The sequence below is a fragment of the Cyclopterus lumpus genome, chromosome 3 (assembly GCF_009769545.1).
Source record: "Cyclopterus lumpus isolate fCycLum1 chromosome 3, fCycLum1.pri, whole genome shotgun sequence".
Classification (NCBI taxonomy): domain Eukaryota; kingdom Metazoa; phylum Chordata; class Actinopteri; order Perciformes; family Cyclopteridae; genus Cyclopterus; species Cyclopterus lumpus.
Window position 1 is genome coordinate 14,317,798 of NC_046968.1, and position 26,819 is coordinate 14,344,616.

At 40.1% G+C, this 26,819-nt stretch overlaps 3 protein-coding genes across 13 annotated transcripts in view; all 3 read left to right on the plus strand.

Moving 5' to 3' along the window:
- nfat5b (nuclear factor of activated T cells 5b) overlaps window positions 1-12,103 on the plus strand; it is a 31,483-nt gene extending 19,380 nt beyond the window's left edge. For all 5 annotated transcript variants that reach the window (XM_034529548.1, XM_034529545.1, XM_034529546.1 and 2 more), the window contains 9 exons: window positions 447-637; window positions 941-1,113; window positions 2,166-2,300; window positions 2,405-2,457; window positions 4,039-4,171; window positions 4,931-5,005; window positions 5,184-5,287; window positions 5,519-7,280; window positions 7,821-12,103. In XM_034529548.1, the coding sequence (XP_034385439.1) occupies window positions 447-637; window positions 941-1,113; window positions 2,166-2,300; window positions 2,405-2,457; window positions 4,039-4,171; window positions 4,931-5,005; window positions 5,184-5,287; window positions 5,519-7,280; window positions 7,821-8,059 (2,865 nt within the window). In that variant the 3' untranslated portion in view covers window positions 8,060-12,103. The remainder of the gene's footprint in view (window positions 1-446; window positions 638-940; window positions 1,114-2,165; window positions 2,301-2,404; window positions 2,458-4,038; window positions 4,172-4,930; window positions 5,006-5,183; window positions 5,288-5,518; window positions 7,281-7,820) is intronic.
- A 3,286-nt stretch (window positions 12,104-15,389) lies between these two features.
- kars1 (lysyl-tRNA synthetase 1) lies at window positions 15,390-21,622 on the plus strand. 7 transcript variants are annotated; one of them, XM_034526904.1, is made up of 16 exons: window positions 15,450-15,497; window positions 16,130-16,167; window positions 16,247-16,295; window positions 16,578-16,722; window positions 16,825-16,990; window positions 17,087-17,180; window positions 17,580-17,766; window positions 18,095-18,220; window positions 18,325-18,444; window positions 18,629-18,791; window positions 19,105-19,278; window positions 19,452-19,537; window positions 19,632-19,717; window positions 19,805-19,931; window positions 20,060-20,203; window positions 20,944-21,622. In XM_034526904.1, exons 3-16 carry the CDS (start codon window positions 16,264-16,266, stop codon window positions 21,016-21,018), a joined length of 1,725 nt encoding a protein of 574 aa, XP_034382795.1. In that variant the 5' UTR covers window positions 15,450-15,497; window positions 16,130-16,167; window positions 16,247-16,263; the 3' UTR covers window positions 21,019-21,622. The 7 variants fall into 7 exon arrangements, with proteins under 7 accessions (XP_034382793.1, XP_034382789.1, XP_034382795.1 ...); XM_034526903.1 differs by lacking the exon at window positions 15,450-15,497 and adding an exon at window positions 15,807-15,887; XM_034526898.1 differs by having other exon boundaries at window positions 15,400-15,497; window positions 16,130-16,295.
- A 436-nt stretch (window positions 21,623-22,058) lies between these two features.
- On the plus strand, window positions 22,059-26,700 carry gcshb (glycine cleavage system protein H (aminomethyl carrier), b). The gene is made up of 5 exons (XM_034526890.1): window positions 22,059-23,096; window positions 24,357-24,436; window positions 25,722-25,785; window positions 26,025-26,156; window positions 26,301-26,700. The coding sequence occupies exons 1-5, from the start codon at window positions 22,949-22,951 to the stop codon at window positions 26,396-26,398; spliced, it is 522 nt and encodes a 173-aa protein (XP_034382781.1). The 5' UTR covers window positions 22,059-22,948; the 3' UTR covers window positions 26,399-26,700.
- Window positions 26,701-26,819: the final 119 nt, after the last annotated feature.

Below are 26,819 nucleotides of genomic sequence, written 5' to 3' on the forward strand. Positions count from 1 at the left end.
ATTTCCTGAGACTTGTGAGTGAGGAGACAGACTAGATATGCTGTCTAGCGTTTGATCATTAATCTGGTCACTTTGTTGTCGGCCAAGAGGTGATCATCCGGAGATGAATCGGGGGGCAGAGAGGTGTGACTTCTACCTGATCAGGTACTCTTTGGGCATGAAGAGCATGTGCAACCAGATGCAAATAACGGGCACAGAAGTTAGAAATAAAAGTTATCAGCAGAAGATAACAAACACAGGTTGGCTTTCACAAGGCCGACTAGATTGCACACAAAGATATGCTGATAAACAAACAAAGATTTCAGGACATAAAAAGCTTAATTGCTCGATTAGAAGATGCCAAAATGCACTTGGGCAAAACTCTGAGATAATCTGCTGGACGGGTAGGGAAGCTATAAAATAACTTTTTTTATAATGTATATTTTCTTTTGTGTTTATTTCCACAGCTGGAGGGAGTGAATGAGCCAGTGGTCTTGCAGGTGTTTGTGGGTAACGACACTGGGCGTGTCAAGCCTCATGGTTTTTATCAAGCTTGCAGGGTGACTGGCCGCAACACCACAGCCTGCAAAGAAGTGGACATTGATGGCACAACTGTTATCGAGGTGTCCCTTGATCTGAGCACCAACATGGCACTAGCGTATGTACTTTTTTTTTTTTGTGATAAATATTACGCCAATGAATTTGATTTGAATACATTCAACCCCAAACAGAACAAGTGTACCTTTTTATGTGCCCAGTTGTACTTCACAGATAATCCAAACCAATTTGGTTCATAAAGAGATTGCATAATAGATACATACTTTTATTACTGGTATAAAATCAGTTATTAGAATGACACATTGTAGTATTTAGTGTTGTAAAGAGCTGCTAGTTTAGCAAACGCTGTAAAGTTGTTGTTTAAACTAGAAGTGTTCCTGGCTAACATGGTCTCTCTGTGCAGGGTGGACTGTGTTGGGATCTTGAAGCTCCGTAATGCTGATGTCGAGGCTCGTATTGGTGTGGCAGGATCGAAGAAGAAGAGCACACGCGCTCGGCTGGTGTTTCGGGTCAACATCCCCCGTCCAGATGGATCAGTGCTCACACTACAGATTCCCTCTTCCCCAATCTTGTGCAGTAAGTCAGTCTCCTTGTGTTTGCTATTATAAATGCAGAAATCCTGGTATTTTATTTCACTATAATAAACCAGTTTCCCTAGAATTACAAGACGCAGAATCTGTAATTTACATAGTTAATAATTACCATTTTAAATTGAACTCGTTGCTCCTCTTTAACATGATAGATCCCGCTTCTGAAGTGTAATCGAGCCTGTGGTCAGGACACTGTTGTCTTTTTATGTCCACACTTGGTGACAGTGTTATTTGATAATGTGTAAAGCGTGACAAGTGCTTGTGTGTCGTAAACAGGAAAGACACTTATGGCTATAAAAGTGTTTCTGTGTTAGTTGATTTGGGAGAACTGCTTTGACAGAGACGGGGGAGAAAGAGAAGAAAGGGACAAAACAATAGTGGTGTGTGTGGACTTCTATTGTTTAGAGAGTTAGCATGCGAACTTGGGAAATATCTTTCCACAAACACCAATAAATAGTAATCCTCCTTGCCATCTGTACGTGTGTGCGAAGTGAGAAAGATTCGTAAAATGTGTGAGAGGAAACGGGGACATGTTGTTGCAATTTTGGAGGCCTATGAGAAATATCCAGTGTTTCGATTTCTAAAAACCTCACGTCTTTGGTCAGCATACATGCAGGTCTTGAAAAAACGTTCAAAGTATTGCATTTGTTTACCTATAAAAGGCCCTTAGAAGGAATTAAAATGTCTTTAAATGTTTTCTTATTAGATTGCAGGCTGTCGGGACACATATTATAAATGCATACTACAAATGGGAGTGTTGCAACAGTGGATTGTGCTGCAGGAGGCTGTTTAATCCTTTGTTGTGGAATTTTAGTCTGATTTTGTAAATACCATTTCCAGCACAAACCTTCTGTAATTTAACCATTTAGCATTCAAATCAATTACTTTGAGGCATTATAGATATTATTAAATTTGAGTGAGAATTGGTTTTAACCAATCTGCTTCTTTTGTTTCTTTGATGAAACCTAGGTATTTTTGGGTGAGAATCTGTAAAAGTGACACTTATCAAAACTGTTTATGTCTCCATGACTTTTGCAGCTCAACCTGCAGGAGTGCCTGAAATCCTGAAGAAGTCACTACACAGTTGTTCAGTGAGAGGTGGAGAAGAGGTCTTTATCATTGGCAAAAACTTTCTTAAAGACACCAAAGTCATATTTCAGGAGAATGTCTCCGGTAAGAAATTATTATTTTTAAGAATATGATTGTCTATGGATATTTTGGGTTCATCCATTATAATTGTTCTCCATTAAACATACTGTATCTTCTGTCTATTCCAGATGAGAAATCGTGGAAGGCGGCGGCTGAAATTGACATGGAGCTGTTTCACCAGGTAAAATGTGAATGCTCTTGTGGTATTTTTGTACTGACTGATTAAAGAGATGGTTGGATTATTTGAAGTGGGGTTGTACTTATCCATAGTCGGTGTATTATCTACTGTATGGCTGTTAGAATGTCCCTAGTTTGGGGAAACAGACAGGAGTACCTGCACAGAAGCAAAGCAATGCACCGCTGTGGACGAGGGCAGCTGCAAAATACCGCCCAAAAAGATCAATATCAGTTTAAGTGTACGCTATATTTAAAATGTTTTCCCCGCTTTATCTTGCTGCCAGACAGCCTTTTCCAATGAGGAACTGAAGGCGTTATCCACTCCCTCTTCAAAGCCACGAGACTCCTTCGACAAGAAGGCATTAGTATTACCTCTCAGAACACTGAAGTTACGAAACTACCACTTTCTCTGTCGTTTTTAGTTTTATCATCTGATATTGGTGTTTTAAAGGTGTCACACAGTAACAAAAACTAACTAACCGATTGAGGCAGCGGTAGACCAGGTACTACCGTGTAATGCAAGGTCAAATTATTTGTGTCAAAGGAGTCTTGTGGATTAGAAAAGAGTGGCGATAACCGCTTAAGTTCCCCACTGGAAAGTTCTGTCTAGACACCAAGATGAAGCAGTGAAAACATCTTAAATATAGCGCACACTTAAACTGATATAGATATTTTAGATTTTCTTGGCTTAAATAGAATTTGCTGCTGCCTCCGTCCACAGCAGTTCATTGGTTATAGTTTCCGTGCTGGTAGCGCGTCGCCCGCCATCTACTGTATGTAATACACTGACTGACTACAGATAATTTCCCCACTAGAAAATTCTGAACTATCCCTTTTAATGCCAATTACTAATCAGCTGAGTAGAAAGAATGCAGCCTTTTCAGATTTGTATGGGGCTTGAGATGTAATCATCTTAAATGACTGCTGGGCCAAAAGTTTAAGTAGTCTCATTGTGTTCTGACCTAATTACTCTCAGTCTCAAAAGCTGTACTGAGTGTGTCTCAACAGTCCAGTTGCCTAATTTTTAACTAACATTACATTTTAAAATGCTTTTTTTAAACCAGCCCTAGTAGTCTTCTTTTCTGCTCTTTTATAAGGCAATGCTACATTTTTCAAAACTTTACTGCCACCAGCCGTTTATAGATGGTATTAAACCAAGTTATTCAGCAATTATCCCTTTAGATATGAAGTGAGAATGTCCTTGAGTTATGTACAACATTATCAGCATTACTGATAAATATGTTAAGAACCAAAAGTGTAAAAAGAAATGAGCATGTTTTATGCTCAGACCTGATATATTTCCCTGTAAATGTATAAGACAAATCATCATAAATGAATGCAGTCATCACTGTATAGATCAAAACGACCTCCAATCCAGTTTACATTACAACCTCCAGCAGTCACAGTAATGTGTATCACCTCACCCCCGCGCTCAGGATGTGTCCATCGGGCAAAAGATACAGACAATGTGATGAATATGTGTACACTATCAACTCACCCTTTGACTCCGATGAGAGGAGTGCAGTTGGACCTACTGTGCTATTCATTCTTTCCCCTGAATTTCTTTGAATGATCCCCTCTCTAGAATCACGTGATCGTGAAGGTTCCTCCGTACCAGAACCAAGCCATCACCTCTTCAGTGTGTGTGGGAATCTATGTGGTGACGAATGCTGGGAGATCCCATGATGTTCAGCCCTTTACCTACACTCCAGATTCAGGTATGTTTCAGTTCATTTACTAAATCACACAAAGTGTGGGGCGACTGTGGGTCAGTGGTTAGCAGCTCTGTCTTTCAATCAGGGGGTTGTAATCCCCGCCCTAATTTGATGTGTCCTTGAGCAAGACACTTAACCCTGAATTGTTCCCTGTAGCAGTGTCTACGGTGTATTAATGTAACATGATTGTAAGTCGCTTTGGATAAAAAGCGTCAGCTAAATGACACGTAATGTAAAAAGTGTCTCTTTTTACAATCAACTAATGAGACAAGCTGGTTAGAAAACGTGCACATTTTTGATGACGGGGTAATTATTTACAAAGTAAATTTTTTATATTTACTGGCTGGCACCACAGCTGACTCACCACCGACAGTTAAGAAGGATCAGAGAAATAATTAGCAATCATTTGAGATATAGGAGATAAGAATGTTGATCCGATGTGAGGTCCTGGGACAGGGATGTCGTATGTGTACAGATTGTAAAGCCCTCTGAGGCAAATTTGTATTTTGTGATATTGGGCTATACAAAATAAACTGAATTGAATTGAAAAAGAGCACAATAAACAGCCCATGTCTAAACTCAGAAATCAGTTGCTCATCCACATTCAGGACTCTCTTTCATTAGCACGTTTCGTATTCGTAAGGTCTTTTGTGCGCCCTTAAGCCAAAGTAAATCAAGCTATTATTGTGTCGTAGGTTTACATTGATTTTCTAATTGTGTGAGCTCATAGAGATAACAATCCTTTAACGTTTTCCCTTTTAGCAAAAGATGATGTTCCTGTAAAGAAAGAGGTGTCCTCTCCAGTGAAGACTTGTTCATTTGATGAACAAATTAAAGGTTATTTTCCATTTTATTAACTATGTTTTGTAACCATGAGTGTTGCTTCCAGTTTGAAAGCTGTTCATTTCTAATACACTGCAGCTCACAGTTGACTCCCACTTCTTTGAATAGTTGAACGCAAAGCAAAACCAAACATTTTAAGAATAAGACGTATCCCTTGGTGTTGCTCCTACAGTTCTAGATGGTGCCTTGATGCCTTCGATATTGCCTTTAGTGAAGAGAGAAGATGTAACTCCGATGGAGGTCACCAGCAACCTCCAATCTTCCGGTGTATTTAAGGTGATATATTGATCTGCAACCTATTTAAAGGCCTCATTAATAACCTTTTCATAGTCAAATCATATACATGTTCAGAAAAATAAAATTGTGTTCACACTTACTTATCTAGTCTGTAAGAGAAGTGTTATATGTGGACAGTTTTGACAATAAAGAATACACAATAAAACTGACAACAAAATCTAAAGGCAAAATAAAGCAGATCTTTTATCTTTAATGTTGTGTTTTCATCAGACTGGTGACTTGTGTCCAGCCCAGCAGAACCCAGACATGACTGCAGGCCATCTAAATAAAAACAGATCATTCTCCAACAACCTGTCTCAGCCTGCAGGCGAACCTGACAAGGGCCAGGCTCCTGTTTTTCCCAACACCGAGCCCTTAGGCATTATTCAGAAGCAGGACATTGCAGCCACCTTCTCTGTGCCTGCCGACTCTCTGCTCCAGCAGGGATCACAGCAGTTCCTCCTGGAGCCCAGAGAGGGCCTCGGGCAGGAGAGGCCCGGCAGCAGCTCTGGAGCTGTGGGGAGACTGTGTGGAGAACCCTCACCTCAACAGCAACAACTGCCTCTTTTCCCCCCAGATGAAGTAGCCCAATTGGAGGAGGCAGTGAGGCAGCTTAAAGCCAAAGGGTTCTGTAACTTACCACTTCAGTCGGACAACTCGCTGGCCAAACAGCAGCAGCAACACATACAGCACCAACAACAGATCCAAAAACAGCAAATTCAGCAACAACAACAGCTTCAACAGCAGCAGGTTTTGGAGAATTTACAGCAGCAGCTGTTTCAGTCACAGATTCAGATGCAGTGTGGCATGTTTCAGGACGCCCCTCAGGCCAAGAACGCGGAGCAGCAGGGCTCATCACAAGGGGTGGTGCCAAACCAGGGGACTCTTTTCCAACAGCAGCAGCAGCAAGCAGCTCTCTTTCAGCAGGCAAATGACCTGCTATCAATTCAGACCAACTTCCTCCAGCAGACACCATCACACCCTTCACCACCCATGTTCCACAATCCCAGTTCTTTGGCTGAAACTCAAGATTCACAGGGAACGCTGTTCCAGAAAGCTTCTCAGGAGCAGGTCCAGGCCGCTCTCTTCCAAAACACCATGACAGTACTACAGTCTCCGGACCAACAGCCCTCAACCCCTGGACATTTCCTCCCTCAGACATCCCTGTCCTCTCAGCTCACAACTAGTAGTGCTCAACAACAACAACAGCAACAACAGCAACAGCAACAGCAGCAGCAGCAGCTGGCCTTCCTCAGTGCTCTACAAACGCCTGCCCCTAAACCACAATCATTATTTCAGGCTCAAACCCAGCTCCCCCCCATCCAACAGAGAAGCCCCATGGAGCAGCAGCAGCCCTCCCAGCCTCAGCCCCACACACAGCCACCACAGCAGTCTTCCCTGTTTCAGAACATCTCTCCACATCCATCTGCAAACACACTTTCTCCAGTCCAGCAGCAGCAAACGCAGTCTGGCCTACTGTTCTGCAACAACCCCCTGTCCACTCCGGATCAGGCCTCCAGCCTCCTGTTCAGCAGCCAGGTCCAGATGCCACCGCTGACCAGCAGCAGTTTAGTTTCCCAAGAGCCTCCAAACCCCTCTCTGCTCTTTTCACAAGCCAGCATGGTGACAGTAAACCTGCAGGATCGCTCTGAGCCCATGGCCTTAGGGAACCCCAACGATCCACGACAGCAAGTCATATTTCAAGAGCAACAGCCGATGCAGCTGGGCAGCAGCTCAAACAACCAGCAGGAGCGGCCTGTGGGCCTCTTTATGCCTCAGTCTAACATGGCCTCTCTGCAGGGGGGACTGGCTACTCAGGAGCTCGCACAGTCAGCTATGTTTGCCTCACAGAACGGCGTGGCCAACCTCCAAACGACCACCTCCTCCCCTGTTCAACAGCCAGGGAATCTGTTTCAGACTGCTGTCAGTGGGAGCATCAATCAGCCCAGTCGGCCTCAACAACCTGGCCTCTTCCTTTTTGGTATTCAGAACGGTAAGAAATTGATTACACAATTTTAATCCTGTAGTATGAATGACTGCCAACAAGTGCAGATGGAAAATATTATATAAACCACTTCTAATTGTCTGATGGCCAAAGCTTTTGTTAATTCCATCAAATTGACATTGTTTGACAAGCACTCATATAAAGTATAGTAGTACTATGTCTAGTATAGTAAAATGGTGAACCAAATGGGAAATTATGTGCAACCTGAAAAAAACATCCCCTTTTAATTCCCCTAAAACATTGGTTTACAATTTCTATAATTTATTGAGACAAGAACATTCTCCATTGACTCACATCTTTTGGCCTTCCTTAGTGAATGAGTTCCTCAGTTACCATGGAGATCATATATATATGTATATGATATAGAAATGTATTGTATGTGTAATTTATTGTTAGTGTATTCCCTTTTTTTATTGTTCACTTAAATATGAATTTACTAAATTGCCTATAACCATAACACTATCAGTTGTCAAAATTGATAACCATGCAAACCTTTTAAACTAAATTCATTCTGTCCCTTCCCTGCAGACTGTGACCAGCTGATGAATACTCCTGGAACCACGCTGTCGGATCAGATTATAGCCATCAGCCAGTCCGGTCAGAACCAAAGAGAGAGTGACGCACACATCCAGTCTCTGCTCAGCCAGTCCCTGTCTCATTCTGGGCCCGTGCAGAACAGCATGAATGCCCCTCAGAACATGGAGAAGATGGATGACCTGCTGGTCAGCCTGCAGGAGTCCGGCAGCAACTTAACCCGCTCATACTAAACACAACTACATGCAGTAAAATAGGTGTGAATTATCCCTGCATGATGAAGTTTGAGACAAAAGGAACATTCTGTTTCTTAAATCTGAACTTGTATTATTTTATTATTATTTGTCTGCTCGAACACATTATCCGGTTTACTTCAGGACTGAAGACTTATCAGGAAAGAGCAGTGAAGGTGCTGCTTTGTGCAGAATTAGATACACTCCAGGCGAGAACAGACATATTGTTATTACTTGGAGAAAAACACAATTTGGTGCATTTTTTTCTTCAACTTTTCCACCAGAAGTACAGTAACTTAGTGGTCATGTTATTCATATAACTTGTCAAGTTTAGTGTGTATCTGTAGATAGATTGATGTCATCTGCAGCGTCGCCTGGTTATTGTGCTGTTTTCTAAAGTCTCCAAAGTGTTTTGTGGTTTCTATGACTAGTGTTCCCTTTGGTACTTGTTTTGTGTTTGTGTTCCACGGAAGGGGGAGTGTGTGGTGTAGCAGCAAGGTTTAGACAGACTGTGGCATGTATGGTTGAATACATCGATGATGTGGAAGGTAGTCGACGTGGGTTGAAATTATTTTCACCCAACAGTGCAGAAAGTGTATTGCAAGAAGGTTTGAGGTGAGACAGAGAAATGGTATCACGGTAGAAGAAAGTGGAAGAGTGTTCTACACTAATCGGATGTGTAGTCACAAACTTATGTGTCGGTGCTGATTGTTTAAATGTTGTAGCAGATCTAGTCTTGTCCCGGTCGGTTTGGTGCTGTAATACCTGGAAAGAATATTTGAAGTTCAGCTGTCAGTGTGGCTCTGCAGTGAAGGTCACCTCCAGCTGTGAAACATATCTTTCAGTATGACATACTTTACCATCTCTATCGCACTTTACGATAGAGATAAGCAAGCGTTTTCAGGCTAACATTTAGTCTGTATTCATCCAAACCAAACTGTCAGTTTGCTACTTTTTAGAGCAGATTCTCCTTTTAATACATTACAAATAGAGGGATTTTTTAAGAAAGTGTGGTGGTAGAAATATGACACACAAATTAAACAAAAATTGGCTGAGACTTTTCTTTTTACATGTATGTTCAGGTCTTTGTGACCACGTTACTCACCAAGGGTACAGTACAGTCCCACAGTGGTGGTGTGGGTTTTTTGTCAGCCGCCTCTTCCTCATTGTTTACAATGAAGAAGTTACATTTTGAAACATGCTGTTACAACTTTCAACTATTCATTCCCAAAACATATACATTATTTATTCATCAAAACCAGTAAAAAAGTGTAGATCGAGACAATTTATTCAAATAATCTTATCTCAATTGGCATATAACTCAAACACATGTATTGTAGAGAGAGTAGAATGTAATGTAGTATATGATTATTAATATTATGTATTTTAGTATCATTTTGATGGCATCATTCTGCGTCAGGCACGCATGAACTGGAATAGTATTCTTTATTCTTAAACCAGCTAGAAAAAGAGCCCTTTTTTTTACCAGTTTTGTTAATGTGATGGATTTAGTGAATGTAGAGGAGATGCAAACCATACATCATACATCTCATCCAGGTTACGGTATTAACATGCAGGAACAGAGACCGTTTTACATGTTTTCTTGTAAAGGCAGTCGTCGAGTCGGCCAATGGCCTCAGGACCAAAGTTTGACTTGTTTCTTGCTTTGCATAAATCCTGATGACAGGCCAGTTTTATGGCTGGTGAGCTTTTATTTTAAACATAGACATAGATGGTTTCCTTATTAGGCACGATGTCCTGCTGCCACACTTCTTTCCGTTTGTTTGTTGTGTTGTTTTGGTAAATGTGTGCATGAGCGAGGGGCTGGTCTCTGATGATGACAGAATTTGCTCAGTCGTTGCCTTGTTTTCTATGTACAGATTGGTAGAAACACACACACACGTTACATTTTATACACTTTAAAGTCAGAAACCGCTGTTTTATGATGGAGATTATGTAAACTTGACTAATGTGATTTTGAATGGTTGCGAGTGGTTTTTAAAGGGACCCTACTCCTGAAGGAAACCCGACGTTGGAGAAAAGAGCCATCTGTGATCGGCTTTCTTCAACTTGTGAAATAGAAGAACTAAGATCTTCCAGTGTTGAGTATTTATGATTTCATTTCTTTTTGATTGTTTTACAAAGTTTAGATCCTTTTTATTTTTTATTTTAATCTATTTAGTACCAGTCCCTCTTTTCGGAGAAGCATATCTAATTTATTTGTGTGTTGTTTATTATCTGAATTGTTTTCCTTAATCAGTTTTGTTCAGATATTTTCTGTATCGATAACAGCAAAGTCATTTGCCCCCCCACAACAGGCGATACTGTAACTGGAACCTTGGAAAGATGTCAGAAATGCCTTAAAATGAGATTGTAGAATATGAAAAACATGTACATTCCTGTCCACAGTTATCTTTTGGGGGGATTTTGTCATCATACACACCTAAATGTACTTATCAGGTGAATGCTCAAGGCTTATTATTGGACCCGGGCCTTGTAGTCCCTCTTAACCAAATGGTTAACAGGTTTTAATCCCTCGAAACATTACCAACAAATTTCAGTATTTTTACTATGACTATAGAACTGAATGTGATTGTGCAGCCTGCCTGTAGATGTCTCACTAAGAATGTTATTTTATACATATAGTGTGGAGGTAATTACTTTTTTGAAATTACAGTTTCCTCATTTGTGTATTTACAAAGTAACTGGAGATCAGAAATATATTAAAGAGTGACTCAATATACAGTCACTACTCACTCTGGAAAACAGTGAGATTGTTGATAAAATGTCTCGTATTTCCTGAAGATGCTACAAACTAACTTTCTCTGTTTCTTGCAATAGAACAAGTGGTTTTCTTTAAGCATTACCCGTTCATTTAATTTTATCTGCCATCACAGGTGTCACTAAAATGTCACTTTAGACACAAATAGATATTGTGCCTTGAGGAGGTGATGTAGTAGCAACCAGAGATTTTGCCTGTTTAACACCTGGTTAAACAGGCAAACCAGGTGTGATGTGAAATCGTTTGCCAGTGATAATTAACTAGAATGTTTTAAGCCATAAGACTTTAAATGTACTTTAAATGCTCGACAACAGTGACCAGATAACTGTAGTTCTGGTTGATAAACGTGTAGTGCAATTTCTGTCGTGCATCTAACGTGTTTGTACTGAAGTATCCATTGCATTTATGTTATACAACATAGATGCAGACAAATTTTCCCTGAAACTGCTATGCAGCTAATATACTGTAAATGTAAATCTGTTAGTTTTGGAATATATATTTTTCTAAATAGCATCTTCTGTTTTCAGCATAAAGGAGAAACCAAAGTAGATGTTCTTTCTATTATTTATGTTGCTTGTTGAAACAATTTCTTTGCTTGAAATTGTTGCCTGAAACCAATTTTTTAATATTTTAGTCAGTTAAAATGCAAATGTATCTTCTCAACAACCATCTCAGTCGTGTGTGTGTGTGTGTGTGTGTGTGTGTGTGTGTGTGAGAAACAAGGGTCGCTAATTGTTCTTCAGTCATCTTTATTGCCTTCTTGCTTGTAGGGTTTATGTGGATCCAGGTTTAGTGTTTACTGGTGCAGTGGTTCCTAATATTTCAGATCTCTCACAGGGCCTCACCAGGATATCATGTCATTCTCACAGTAAAAGTCAATCCATACTAGATTTGTTTTGTCCTGAATTATTATACATTCTGCAAAACATGTGTCCCTCTAGTGTTCACCGTCTGTTTTTATTATTTTCCTAAATCCATTTGCTTACTCAACATTACCGTATCTCCATATCTTTAAAGTATCTTCACTCCCAACATGAGCGAACCACTCTTCTAGTAAACAGACTATTTGGTCCTGGAAATAGCAAAGGGGGGAAAGCTTGCCATTCTGTTACTAACTATGTGAACAACTCAAATAATCAGCCGAGGGGAGTGGGGGCCAAGCTTTCTTAATATTTGGCTTTTGTTGGGATGTTTTTAATTCTTTTGCAAATATATTTCTGTAAACTTGCTGCTATCTATATTAAACATATATATACTTTAAATGTTAGGCCCCTGAGCTTTTATTTCATGATTTAGGTGTCAGCTGCTGCAGAAGAATGTGTGGCTTTTGGATGAGGAGACGCATCGATTCAGAAATATGTTATTTTATTTTTAGTTGATACCGTTCCAAAGCCCCTGCTCTGACACAGCTAAAGAGACCGTGACTGATGGCTGGTGGGTTTTTTCATGAAGTATTCACAGAAATGCACACGCTCATATGTCATATCTTCTAAGAGCCGACACACATAGTGAAATTGACCCACTTCATTGCTTGTGTATAGCTCTTTGTATTTTGTATGCATACTCTTGAAGCAAATCATTGTCATTGATGGTCCCTTGTCCCATCAAGTGTTGTCCCTTTGACTCTTTTTGCTTTTAAAGCCACAAATAGCAGAAAACGTTTTAAAAGAAGTCATCCCTGTATTAAGGATAGAATTATTGTTTTATGATAACATTTTTGGTTGTTGACAAATGTTGCCTCCTCCCACAGACTCTGCTTCACATAAATAATGAGAACGCTTGGGATTTAGGTTTTATTTTATTTATCAATGATTGCAATCGGACATGATTACAAAATACAAAGTATACAGGGAATATTTTTACCACACACTTTAGTTTTTACACTTATGGTAAATTACTAAAAATGTAGTTAAAATTAGTTGTAATTGTTTGATATATGAGTTTTGAGGTCTATCTGTTTTAAATTGGACAGAAGAGTAAGTAAAGTGGTCTTTTATATAATTTGAGTTACATCAGTTGAGAAACCCTATTGTTTATGTTGGATCTGAGGTTGTGACTTACACATTTAAACTAGTTGAGGCCTTATTAACCACATTGATTGCCCACCTGATGGTTATCGTACAAAAGAAGTGACATCACAGTTGAGTTGTAGGTCTTTACAAAAGCAGAAGCAACACATGTAAGCTCAGTCTAGAATCAAGCTTCAGTTAATCAATGTGGCTGTATGTAGAAGGGGGCCAGGCTGCTGCTCGACTGAGTCCCGACTGTTATTTGATTATGGAACGAATTCTCCACTCACATCAGGACAGCAGAAAATATACACTCCTTCCATCAAAGGTTGAAAACTCATCGGTTCAGACTTGAACCATAAAATAATACTTTTAAAGAAAAAAGAAAAAAAAACCTTATTCAGGCATTACATTAGTTTCTTAGTTTAAACTAAAGGAGTAGCATTAAATCTAAATTAAATTAAATTAAAGTGTGATTGTAAAAAAAAAAAAACATTTGAGATTTGATTCAGACTAATAATTGTTTTTCGTTGTTGTTTTTTTTACTTATTATTTTGCATTTTCCACAAAACAGAGCAATCCTTGACATTTAAATACATAAACACAACAAAACAAACAGCGTACAATCAAAACAGTAATATCAGTATCCATAGTCCAGCCCACGAGTACAAATGCCAATCTCCACATACATGAACATCTACATCAACAAATGCCCACACTCACACACAACCATCCATATCCACATACACACACAACCATCCATATACACACACACACACAACCATCCATATCCACATACACACACAACCATCCATATACACACACACACAACCATCCATATCCACGCACACACACAACCATCCATATCCACATACACCCACACAACCATATATATCCACATACACACCCTCATAGCATTCCCACATGTACAGTATGTACTTTTACACATACACTCCACGAGGAGGGTTCAATGAGGAGGGAGGGAAGGACTGAAAAGTTAAATTGAGTACAATTAAATTATATATGCAATAAATATAAAATGAAAATAAATAAATAACTAAAGTAAAATAAAAGACATTAAACTAAATTTAAAAATATTTAAAAAATATATATATATGCAATTCCTAAAATAAAAAATCCTGAATCTAACCGTCTGGAGACTGACCCTCAGGAAATATCAGATGCTTTTGCAAAATATTACAAACAATTATATAAGAGTCAAGAACAAGAATCAAAGGAAGAAAGAGTTTTTGAAACCCCTCAAAATGACCAACGAGGATGCAACCAAATTAGTATGAATGGATATACACACTGAAGATTTGGACAATAATAAAAAAAACACTTGAAGGACCACGCTCACTCTAAGGCCACTTGTAGGCAACATAGAATTCCCTCCCTCTATATGGGATAGTGAATTTAGACGGTGGGCTGATAAAGATCTTAAAACCATCAATTTGACAGAACAGAACTCAAATCCTTTTCTCAGCTGCAAGATTAATATACACTTCCATCAAAGGATTTGTATAGGTACCTTCAAATGAGACACTATATTACGAACCATAAAGACAGACAGTTAGTCAGAAGAAAAACCTAATGTAATGGAAGAATGTTATTAGTATAGCAGAAAACTGCTTTCCAACTAAAAACCACGTCCCCCACATATATAAAAGGCTTACAGCTGACAAAACGCAAAATACATTGAACATCAAGGGAAAGTGGGAATTGGAATTAAATGTTATAATTGAAGATAACACATGGGAAGATCTGTGCAACAAATGTCATAAAGGAATCAATAGCCAATTGTGGAAATAATTTGATTGGAAATTAAAAATCAGATATTTCAATACACCTCTTAAAATCTCATCATATGTGAAGGATCCTTCGGCTTCATTATGTTGGAGAAAAATAGGAGATCACACGCATATATTTTGGGACTGTCCAGTGGTCCAAGGGTTTTGGAAAAATATAAAAAAAGAAATAGATAAAATCATCGAAGTGGAGGTACCCTCAGTACCATTAATAGTTCTGCTGCATGGGGTCTATACTGAAAGATTTCGGGGACACCAATCTGAGGTATATTTTGCGCATACTTTTAATGACTGCCAGGAAAACTCTAAACTGGAAGGATGCAAAACCACCAACCATAACTCAGTGGAGACAGAGATTAAATCAGGTTCATACAATGGAAAAAATGACTGCAAAATTACAAACGACAATAGATACCTTCATAAGAAGATGGACCTGTGTTACATTATAGTGTCGACATTAAACCTAGATACTACAACTGAGAGGGGTTTTTTTGTGAGTTTTAATGTGTGTCTGTTTAAAATAAAGACAAAAGTTAATGCTGAATTTGAAACTGTTACTTACCCTATTATTTGATTAGCACTACTTCTGGTCAAAATGACCTGTTGACTAGCATTTTGTTATAGTTGTAACAAATAAAAAATAGCCAGATTATATATTGTTTGTGGTAATACTGTAGTTGTATTTCATTGACGTCAACTTTCCCGTTTACTGATTTCCGACAGTCACCCAAACGCACCATCTACTTCTCGCGTTTTTGCGGCGCGTGCGCGTCATTTGACCTTTTTGAGCGCAACATGGCTGACGTAGAGGCGTTGGACGGAGAGAAACTCAGCAAAAAGTGAGCTTATTCTTCTCTCCCACCGTATGTTAACCATTCTCGGCTCTTTACGCGGTGTCGTTTCCATCGACGTCTTTGTTGTTTTAGCAGTTAAGAGCGTTTCAGTTCGGCGAGGCAATTGTATTAAGTGTTGCATCAGGTCAGGAGATGATAGCGACGTGAGGGTTGAATCCACGCTGCATAGGGTGGCGCACCACGAGCATACACATCCCAGGATGCAGTTCGTCTGTGTCTCTGGTAGTTGTAGTCCTGAACGTGAGCTGAAGCCGAACGAGATAGTGCCTGTTACTCAATCGTAAAACTACAAGATCCACTGGACGATCAAAGAAACCACACGTTGGTCGTGAAATCGTTTGCTTTCTTTCTCTTGTCTTCGATAATAATGTTAACGTATGGTCTATTTAATCATTTTACTCTTCCAGAACACTTTTATTTTTTATTTCAGGGGTAAATAAGCGTTTAGACTCTTCTTAAATGTTGCTGACTGCGTCGTCCTTCGTGAGGTCTTGTCACGTTACGTGCTAACAGTAATGGTAGTATGTGGTATAGTATCTCTGACACTCCCCGGGCTAAAAGTGGGTCGGAGACAGCCTCTGTTGTATGTACGCTACATTGTCTGTCTATTTCCTCAGGTCTGTCCGCTGACTGGTAGCTCAGCATGCTGTGTCTGGTAAGGGCAGCCAGGCAGCAGCTGTGCCAAGCCTTTTCGGTCAGGGGACAGTGGTTAAAATGTGCTGCCCCATGTACAGATGCAGTCTCAGCTCAAATGTACGGCATTCGCTGGAGAGGTGACAAAAGGTTGGTGGGTTTCCATTCCAATGAGAAAATCAACCAACCTTTTGTCATCAGAGAAATGTGGTCCCCTTTCCCTGTGTTTGTCTCTGTTATTAGTTGATTGTGGTGTGGCCTTGTTTGTTATTTCCAACCCCAGAATAACAAAACGGCACGATTTCCCACATAACCACACTTTTTTATTTATTCTCAACAGCAACAGCTCACATGCAATTTCATTTGTAGTTACATCATTGACCGCAAACTACAGCATCTAACCTATAACTCATCTTTGATTCCTCTTATCAGTGAGCTGAAGAGACGAATGAAATCTGACAAGAAGGCGGCCGAGAAAGAAGCCAAGGTCAAAGAGCAATTGGACCAAAATAAAGAATCCAATGAACAAGGAGCTCAAAATGCCTGTGGGTTGGATGAGGAGACGCTTGACCCAAATGTAAGAACTTTCTCTCTTGATCATATACCCTAATCTTATTATACCTTTTTTGTAATGTTTTGATCTTTTTGTATAAATGTAATCTATTTCCCTTTGACATAGCAATACTACAAGATCCGCACCCAGGCCATCCAGGAACTGAAGGGCACAGCAGAGGACCCGTACCCTCACAAGTATCATGTAGACTTGTCACTCACGGAGTTCATCGAGAAATACAGTCCTCTACAGCCTGGAGATCAGCTGACGGATGTTGTTCTCAATGTGTCAGGTACCAGGAATATTTTAAAAACTTGTATTTTCTATTTTGTATGTGCACTGTATCCCAACAGTAGGTTCCCTGTTAATCATGATATATGATTTACAGGCCGCGTCCATGCCAAGAGGGCTTCTGGTGCCAAGTTAATTTTCTACGACCTGCGGGGTGAAGGCGTCAAGTTGCAAGTCATGGCGACCTCAAGGTACAGAATGATGGCCACCGTCAAAATACATAATTTTTAAGGCATTATGACTGCAGGCAGATGAAGAGTTGTACAGGGCTGCATTGGTAAACAGCCTGTGTTCAAGTTGAAACGGAAAGAAAAGCGTGGAGGAAAGATTTTAGTTTTATGCTTTCACACACTGATGTAGTGCTTGTTATTGAAACAAATGTCCATACTGTTACTGGGGGAACTAATCGGCTGCTTACAGCCAAAAACTAACCACTCAACTCTCCGAGAAGATTTCTTGAAAGATTATTCGTATCGTCACATTTGTGTTGTGAAATGTTATACAGCAGATCATTACACCTCGTACTTTTTCTTCTTTTCTCTGTGGATGATTAAGCGTGAAGGAATTTTATTTTCTCCTACTCTTGTCAGAAATTACAAGTCTGAGGACGCCTTTGTGGCCATCAACAACAAACTGCGCCGCGGAGATATCATCGGTGTCCGTGGTAACCCAGGGAAGACAAAAAAGGGGGAGTTGAGCATCATTCCCACGGAAATGACGTTACTATCGCCGTGTTTGCACATGTTGCCCCACCTCCACTTTGGCCTCAAAGACAAGGTAATGCCCATTGTGATTGGACACTCATTTTGTGAGAGATGCTCTGCACCCTGGCCTTTTTCTCAAAGACACAAAATCACACGTTTCTTGAAATACCATGTTTATTAATAAGTGAGAATGGACGACACAAAGCAGAAGCATTAGTTCTTATGTATCACTATTTTCAGTGCGTTTAGGACAGTGGCTAGAGAGACTAAAACGTCATCACGTACACAAGTCTACGAAAAAGCCTGTGCTGATGGGGAGAGGACAAGGTGGACAGTCAATACAACAGCAATGACTAATGTTGACGCATTTTTTTCACCACTGTGTAATCTTTCTTTTAAAGGAAACACGATTCCGCCAACGCTACTTGGATCTGATTCTCAATGACTACGTGAGGCAAAAGTTCATAACGCGCTCCAAAATCATCACATACCTGCGCAGTTTCCTGGACCAGATGGGATTTTTGGAGGTAAGCGTTGGTGTCTGTAGTGTATTGAGAGTATTCTTTCCACATTTAGGGAACATATAATTAGTCAGTGCAGCTTTACTGAATCCTGTTTGCTGTTACTTTAGATTGAGACACCAATGATGAACATTATTCCTGGTGGAGCAGTAGCCCGTCCATTTGTTACTTACCACAATGAGCTGGATATGAACCTGTACATGAGGATTGCACCTGAGCTCTACCACAAGGTAATATGAAGTTTTCCATCACTTTCAAGAACCGTCCTTCTCAGTAATCAATTACTTCCATATGTTTGTTTTATTTGTTGTAAACTTTTTTTACAGAAATGTATTCATTCTTTGTAAACATCAAGTTGTTTGTTACATGTGCCCAATGTTTGAATATTATTGCTGCATATCAAACATCCCACAGATGCTCGTGGTTGGAGGAATGGACAGAGTGTATGAGATTGGTCGTCAGTTCAGGAATGAAGGCATCGATCTTACTCACAATCCAGAGTTCACCACCTGTGAATTCTACATGGCATATGCAGATTACCATGATTTGATGGATATCACAGAGAAACTACTCTCGGGTAAGTAAAACATAGATAGTTAGCATAGTGAGAAATAGTTAAACTGGCGAACATATACCAATGGAAGAAAGAAAACAGCAGTTTAACTAACTCTGCAGTCTTGCTAATATCTGACTTGATGTGTTTAGATTGCCTTTCGTTACAGGTGTCTTTTAAAATCCTGCTTGACAAACTGACAGCCCTTCCCTCTAAACTGCCATTTCTTGTCTTTACAATCACGATTGTAATGCATGCCATGAAGCGAGCCTCATCACTCCACTGAATACATAGGAAAACTACTCTAGTTAACTCTGTGGTACCCTCTTTGCTTCAGGAATGGTGAAACACGTCACTGGAGGATACAAGGTGACTTATCACCCTGATGGCCCGGAGGGACCGGCCCAGGAGATTGACTTCACGCCACCTTTCAGAAGAGTGAGCATGACACACGACCTAGAGAAGATTATGGGAGTGAAGTTCCCTCCTACTGACAGCTACGACAGTGATGGTGAGCGCCTGTAGAGATGGACTTTGTGTGAGAAGACAACTGCCTCTGAAATGTGGGAGTAGTTTTTGTTTTTGTGACATTATCTATCTTTCACAAATACAGGGGTTAGTCTTCACGTCATTTTCTATCGGCAGATTTCTCTTCATGTTTCTCTTTCACTCTTTTGTCTTCAGAGACACGTAAATTCTTTGACGACCTGTGTGCACAGAAAGGAGTTGATTGTCCTCCACCCAGAACCACTGCCCGCCTCCTTGACAAGGTGCTCCATTGATGAACATTAGCATTGGTTGTACAGTTGTTGTTTTTTTGTTTGTTTTTTACTATGAGCTCTTTACTCATATTTTTCTCCACAGATGGTTGGAGATTTCCTTGAAGTCACCTGTATCAACCCCACATTCATCTGTGAACATCCTCAAATCATGAGTCCCTTAGCGAAATGGTAAGAAACGCCTCATTTCAGCTTCATATTGATCCTTTTAAAGATGTGATGTTCAGGTTCACACTGACACTTCCTCAATTCTTACAGGCACAGATCACAGAAAGGCCTAACGGAGCGTTTTGAGCTCTTTGTGATGAAGAAGGAAATCTGCAATGCGTACACTGAGTTGAATGATCCGGTTAGACAGAGGCAGCTTTTCGAGCAACAGTCCAAGGTGTGTATAGAATTATACATTTGGTTTTCCTGCTACATGGTTACAATATATAGGTCATGCTATGTATTGTTAAAGTGTGAGTCTAAATATTAGTGCATGTTAACTTTTATCGTGGATCTTTTTTTCAGGCCAAAGCAGAAGGTGATGATGAGGCCATGTTCATTGATGAGACCTTCTGCACAGCTCTGGAATATGGACTGCCACCAACTGCCGGCTGGGGGATGGGCATTGATCGTGTCGCCATGTTCCTCACAGACTCCAACAACATCAAGGTAAAGCTGTCGTATGATCCTAGCCAATTTAGTCATTTTTTAAATCCTTGTACCACAACGACAAAATACATTAGAGATTTATTGTGAGAATTTACGGTGCACTGTGGTATTTTGACCGCTAGTACCGCTCTGGAGCTATTTTTTATGAGTGGGTCCCCCTTTTGTTTGTCTCGTACCCCTGCATGAGAACTCGCATGCACACACTGATCAACAGTTGGTGGGAATTTGCTGAAATATGCAGCAATCTGTGCGTTCCAATACCACCATACTCGTTGCAATGCCAGAAAGAGATTTAGTATGCCTCAATACTCAGTATGTCAATAGCAGAATGCCACAAAATCCCACTGCATCTGGTTGCTTTTTGCAGTGTGCAATTTAAAAAAAAAAAATACAGAATTTTGGAATACTTTAAAATCTAATGCATTGTAGCTTGCAAATGTATTATGCAGAAGGCTAGTTCATTAGACCTCAGGGATAAACGCAATGCTTTTTGGTGAGTAACACTGAATGTAAAACATGTTTGTTTGCACTGCTCTGATTGTTAACATAGCTGATTTTAGGCTTTGTTCAGACTCAAGAACAGAACACATGATTAATGGGACACAAAGAACAATGGGTTAAAGAGATGTCATCAAGAAAGCACATTTCTTGCACACATTCCAGCTGCCAACATCTGTCAGACAGTGGTCCTCTTTTATGCAAGTTAAAATCCCTTAGATGACAGACTTGTTCTCTCACAGGAGGTGTTGCTCTTCCCAGCCATGAAGCCTGACGACAACAAGACAGCAGCGCCCAAAGAGGGCACCTCCGTCTAATGACATGACCGCTCCTGCTACCAGAGCTGTGCAGGAGTCCATATGGAGTAGGAGCCTTTTCCTCACTGTCGTCATCAGTGAGGCCTGCAGGATTTTTGATTTATCAATGTTGGTCTGTCAAAGGTTTGATTGGTGTTGTCGTTAAGGGAAATCATCTTGTCTCTGTTACATAGTCGACTGGTAAACAATGACAAATGCTTCTTTCTTTCCTTTTTGTATTTCTTACACTTTTGCAATCATATTTGCTGCGTCATCCTCGAGTGATTCTAAGGATACGTTTTAACCCTCATTGTCGTCCGGACGGTAAATGGATGGTATTTGATCAGGAAGTCATGTGTGATCAGTGTGTTGTATGGAAACTTGGCTGAAATTTTTTTTTATATACTTTTGAGATATTTCACAGGGTGCTTGATTCTGTCAACCAAATAGAGTAGAAGCACCACATAATCAAGCTCCAGCCCCTGTGCTCTCAGTATATTAATCTGTTTTACCAGGTCTGCTTGTATTCCATGTTTAAGCCTTTTCAAGCTGGACTTCACAAATTCAATATTCCTCTGCCAACAAGTTAAAACAGAGCCATGTCAGAATAAAGAATGAATCGACATGTTTGCTCTTGTGATGTTTTTGCTCTGTTTACAGGACATTCAATGTATTTTAAGAGTTTAAAAAATATGAATATAGGCTTTTGGTGACTTTGAGGCTCACTGATTTCACAATCCTGCTCGTAGAAATGATCACCATCTTTTCTGTACATGAGAAACTATTTGAATAATCACCTTCATGAATTCAAGACTTTGATACTGTATTTAGTGCAGAGCATAGGGCCTGGCATAATTACACTGACCTGACAGCTGAATAAATAGCTTAAATCAACATTACATTAAGTGATGATAGAAAAATAATTAAGCATACAATTATAATGAAATGCCACTACGCAATAATTTTTCATGAAGCTGTCTTTAGATATAATTTTTAAATAAAATTAGAAAACTACTAAAAAGACAATCTTAATGATTTCTTACTTGGAGCATATTGTCAAATTTCACAATTCTTTTCTTTCCCACTATTTAAATTCTAAAATGTAACTGAACACATTGTTTTGCCCCCTTAGGAGTGCAACATTCCCCATTTTTCATTCTTCAAACTCTAGGCTGCACAACCCTTACTGTTGTAAACATTACCATGTCTCAGAGGGAGCATCACATATTACTCCAGTACAAGTTATTGGCTTCGGGGTCCAGTATTTAAAGCAAGTTTTAAAATGTGCACATTTATTAGATGCACATGTCATCCTCAGGTGGATATGCCCCACCATCTCGTCATCCAAGCCATCTTTTTGCAAGGGAGGAAATAACTAAGTTCATTTACTGTACTTGGTCAACTTTTAGGTCCTACTTTAATTGATTATTTTGATTTTCTTCACTACATTTCAGAGGAACACAAGTAGGCTACAATATACATACAAAACATAAGTCAGGAAAATGAATCGATGTGTATAACATACTTGGGTATTGGCTTATCCTCGACCATCTACCACATTAACATGCTTCTTAGATGTAAATGCATTCAGAACAATAATTCAATATAACAAAAAGTCTGAAAGGGGCATTTATTTCATTTTTGGTACTTTTAAGTAGCCATTTTGGACTGTTACTCAAGTCCAATTTTGAATGCAAAAGCTTTACTTTTATACGCCTATTTTTGCAGTTACTTTGACTGAAGTAGAAGATCCGCACACGTCACCCCACAGTGATCACGTCCTACGACGAACGAGTGAAAACGGAATGCAATTATTTCAACGCGACGTTGCGTTTGAACCCGAGTTGAACTCACCCTCCTCCCGACGGGAGTCCGCAAACAGCGGGATGGTGCGCGCTCCCGCAGTCAAATGGAAGTGCACTCGAGTGGGACAGACACACACTGACAGAAGATGGCGATGAGAGTGGCTCTGCGGCGCCTCTCTGCAAACTTTTCTCCCAGACTGCCTCGGCTCTCGTCGGCAGTGCAGGTTTCCGCTCGGTTGCTGTGGAGGAGCGACTCTCCGCGGACACTGAGCTCGACCTCGGTCCTGTCCACAGGTACAAACAGATGAATACACGCGGCGCGTTGCCGTGGCTGTGCACGGGGAGCTGGATGTTACGTACTAACGTGCGGGCGGCCGGTCGCACATTCCGGGCTGTCTGCAATGGGCGAAACAACTCACGCAGTTTGTGTTACTTTCCCACAGCGGAGAAGAAGAAGAGGAGCAGGCAGGGCGGATCAAAGTTAGTTTGTTTTTAACTCGGAAGAGGCTGTCAAGCGCAAAAAAAGAACTTTGGAAGCCGCGTGTTATGTTGTATAAATTATACAACAATAGTTTTATTTGTATGTCTATTTGATGAAATTGGAAAACAGCCAAATCACGAGCTTCAAATTGGGATGTTAATTAATAAACGGAAACAACAAATTACCGATGCTTGGTCTGTCTCGTGCACCAACTCGAAGCTTATTAATCAGAAGTCACCCATGATCCTGGATATACACCACACATAGCTGTGGGGCGATGCATTGCCTGTGTGGTTCTACATGTGGTCTAAATATTTTAACGATTTAATAATGATTTACCTAGTTGTTGCTTTCAGTCATCATTATTCTTCCAGCCTGTGAAATGTTGCTGCTTTTTAAGGCTCTCATTATAATATTTAGAAAGAGATGACCTCAGCCCTTTTACACCAGAGATATTCAGCTCTCAGGACTGACTGCTCTCCCCTGTCATGCATCAGTGTCTTGCACAGTTCACAATCTGGTTCAAACCTGTATTTATATGCATGGTCTGATGCCAACGGTGGAAATTGTTGAGGCATTGTGATTCTTCCCTTAGGGTGTTGTAACGATGAGCATGAGCTTGGAATCAAAATGCTCTAACTCCAGTTTTTATTTTTATTGCAGATTACAGAATCCACCAGATACCTTTTTCTGTCTAATCACTGATGGTCGGGATCCAAAACTGCACCTGAAGAACGCTCCTTAATTTAGGAGATGTTAATTTTTATAAATGTTGTTTCATTGCAACCTGTAAACTACAAATTCATTATTTCTAATTGAATGCACAAAGGTGTTGCATAAGAAACAGCATTCTCTTCCACTTGGTCCATAGTACAGTAAGATGTTCTTTGGACATCAGCATGAGCTGCTTCAAGTCTGGTGGGCTCCTTTTCTTATCAGTCAGGGCTGTCACTGTTCATAGTTTCATGTTGTATTTGAAATGTGGTATATACATGCATATACTATCATGTTGTTGACTCACACCAATTAATTAATCCGTGCCAAGCTAAATAATTCCCTTGTTCTCTCCGCAGCCCTAAAATTCACAGAAAAGCACGAGTGGGTACGAGTGGAAGGTGGAATCGGCACAATTGGTATCAGCAAGTATGCTCAGGTAGGTTGTTGGGTCTTGTCAATAATCTTTAATTTATGACACAATTGGTTCAGTGGTTCACTGATTGCAATCTAAAAATAATGATATACTAATATCTGCAGTTCAGAACTGCACTTTGTCCTCACCTGCAGCAACTGTAATCTGACTAGCTAACCTCCCTGTTTTATGAGTATTGTTTGAGACAATTGATTACCACCAAAATGCAGTGGTGTGCAGAACACTTTGAATGACTGCCAGTGTATTTTAGTCTTTGGCTTGAATGCCGCTTTTAGAGAAATGATTACTCTACTTGGTGGCATTGTATTCATATGCTGAGCATTAGCAGCTACTCTGACTCTGACTTTAATGTGATGCAAGATGGTGTTTGTTGTTGCTTGTTTCTCAAGGGACACTGCAAATGTAATATCTGCAAAGGAAACTATTCGTACGGTCCAACATTGAAAGTCAATCTTGGATCCAGACCGACCCGGTGCCACATCTATTGATTACCTCAATATTAATGAAACTGCTTCAGGCTACTCGTATGTTTTCTCAGGGTGTTGTAAAAGTATAAACTAAAGTATAAGAATGAGCAAGTTAGTGTTCCTGCAGTTCTCTAAAACTTTTTAATGATGTTTAGGCTTCAACTAATAACTAGTCTCAATATAGTTTCCTTATCTTAGATTGCTCCCTGTTGAAGCCAGAAAGGTTTCCTTCAGTCTCTAACGGGAACATTTAGACTCCACATGGTTATTTGGGACTCGCCGTGCTCTGGCAGATGAATCCGAGCACATTTCCATCACTGAGTAGAGTATGTTGCGCTGGCCCCGCATTTGAGTCTCGTATAGGAGCTTCAAATTCCAAAATCGGTTGTGCTAGTTCCCACTTGTTCAGTTGCATGGATATAGAAAACCAAGGTAGAGCAGACAACGTACAATCAGCCAGTTAATACTGTGGATACCATTAATTATAACGCATAGCGTCCAATTGGTCGATTTTACCTGCCTTATAATGCTGCCCAAAAATAAATAGATATTATATAAACTTACATTCTTAATAGAAAGCTCATTTCAGATGGCCAGGGACGATGTATTCAGTCACTGTCGGCATATTAAACTTGTTTTAAGATGAAATGCAAACCTGAAATTGTGTCTTTATCACCAAGGTGTGTGTGTGTGTGTGTGGGGGGGGGGGGGGCTTGTCCTATTTAAAGTGCAGAATTGTTTCTAAGACATTCTTGGGGTACTGCTTTTACTCATTTGATATAATACTTTGCGTATATAAAAGTGTTGTTCTCACATTTTAGGAAGCTTTAGGTGACGTGGTGTACTGCGGACTCCCTGAAGTTGGCCAAAGACTTGAACAGTTGGGTAAGAGCCTGGAATACACGACTCATTTCTGAAGGTAATTCCAGCAGTGTGATAAGAAGTGTGTGTGTGTGTGTGTGTGTGTGTGTGTGTGTGTGTGTGTGTGTGTGTGTGTGTGTGTGTGTGTGTGTGTGTGTGTGTGTGTGTGTGTGTGTGTGTGTGTGTGTGTGTGTGTGTGTGTGTGTGTGTGTGTGTGTGTGTGTGTGTGTGTGTGTGTGTGTGTGGGGGGGGGGGGGGGGTAGAGGAGTTTGGTGCCTTGGAAAGCGTAAAGGCTGCCAGTGAGTTATACTCACCACTGGAAGGAGAAGTGACTGAAATCAACACAGAGCTGGCAGAGAATCCTGGACTCGTGAATAAAGCCTGCTATGCAGAGGGTAAGCGTCTCACAGCCTCCGTTGTTCTTTGCTCGTACATTTCTCCAAGTACATTTGTTGCCAAGATGGATGAAAAGTTGCCAAACCACAACAAGGTAACCGCTTGTTCGTGGTAACATTCTTTTTAATTTGATTATTTTTCAGGGTGGCTTATCAAGATGACAATTGAAAAGCCTGAAGAACTCGAAGGCCTCATGGATCAAGCTGCATATGAGACATTTATAACGTCACTTGAAGAATAAATGGATAAACTCCACTGTGCTGTTTTTATAATCACAATCAAAGATGAGTAAGTAGGGTTACTAACATCTTGTGTGACACACTTTATTTATTTTGATACTGAAATTGTGCTATCAAAATAATAATAAAAGTCCTCACTAACATATAAGGTTAGGTTTTGTTTAGCAACCAAAAGGGCTGTTAATATCCAGATCTGTCGTACACTGGTTTCTAATGCTTTGCTCCATGTGAACAAATGTGGGAAAAGCCTGGAAAGTGATTGTAAGAGCCGTGTCACATTTGTTTAATAAAATGTGTTCCTGTCACCCCTGTGTTTGTTTTTCCCTTCTTATGTCTGTAAGCTCACTTACAACTTTCAAGTTAAAACAGTGTGTTGTGATGCTTTTGGTGTCAAGATGACACAAAACAACAAGGACAATGTAA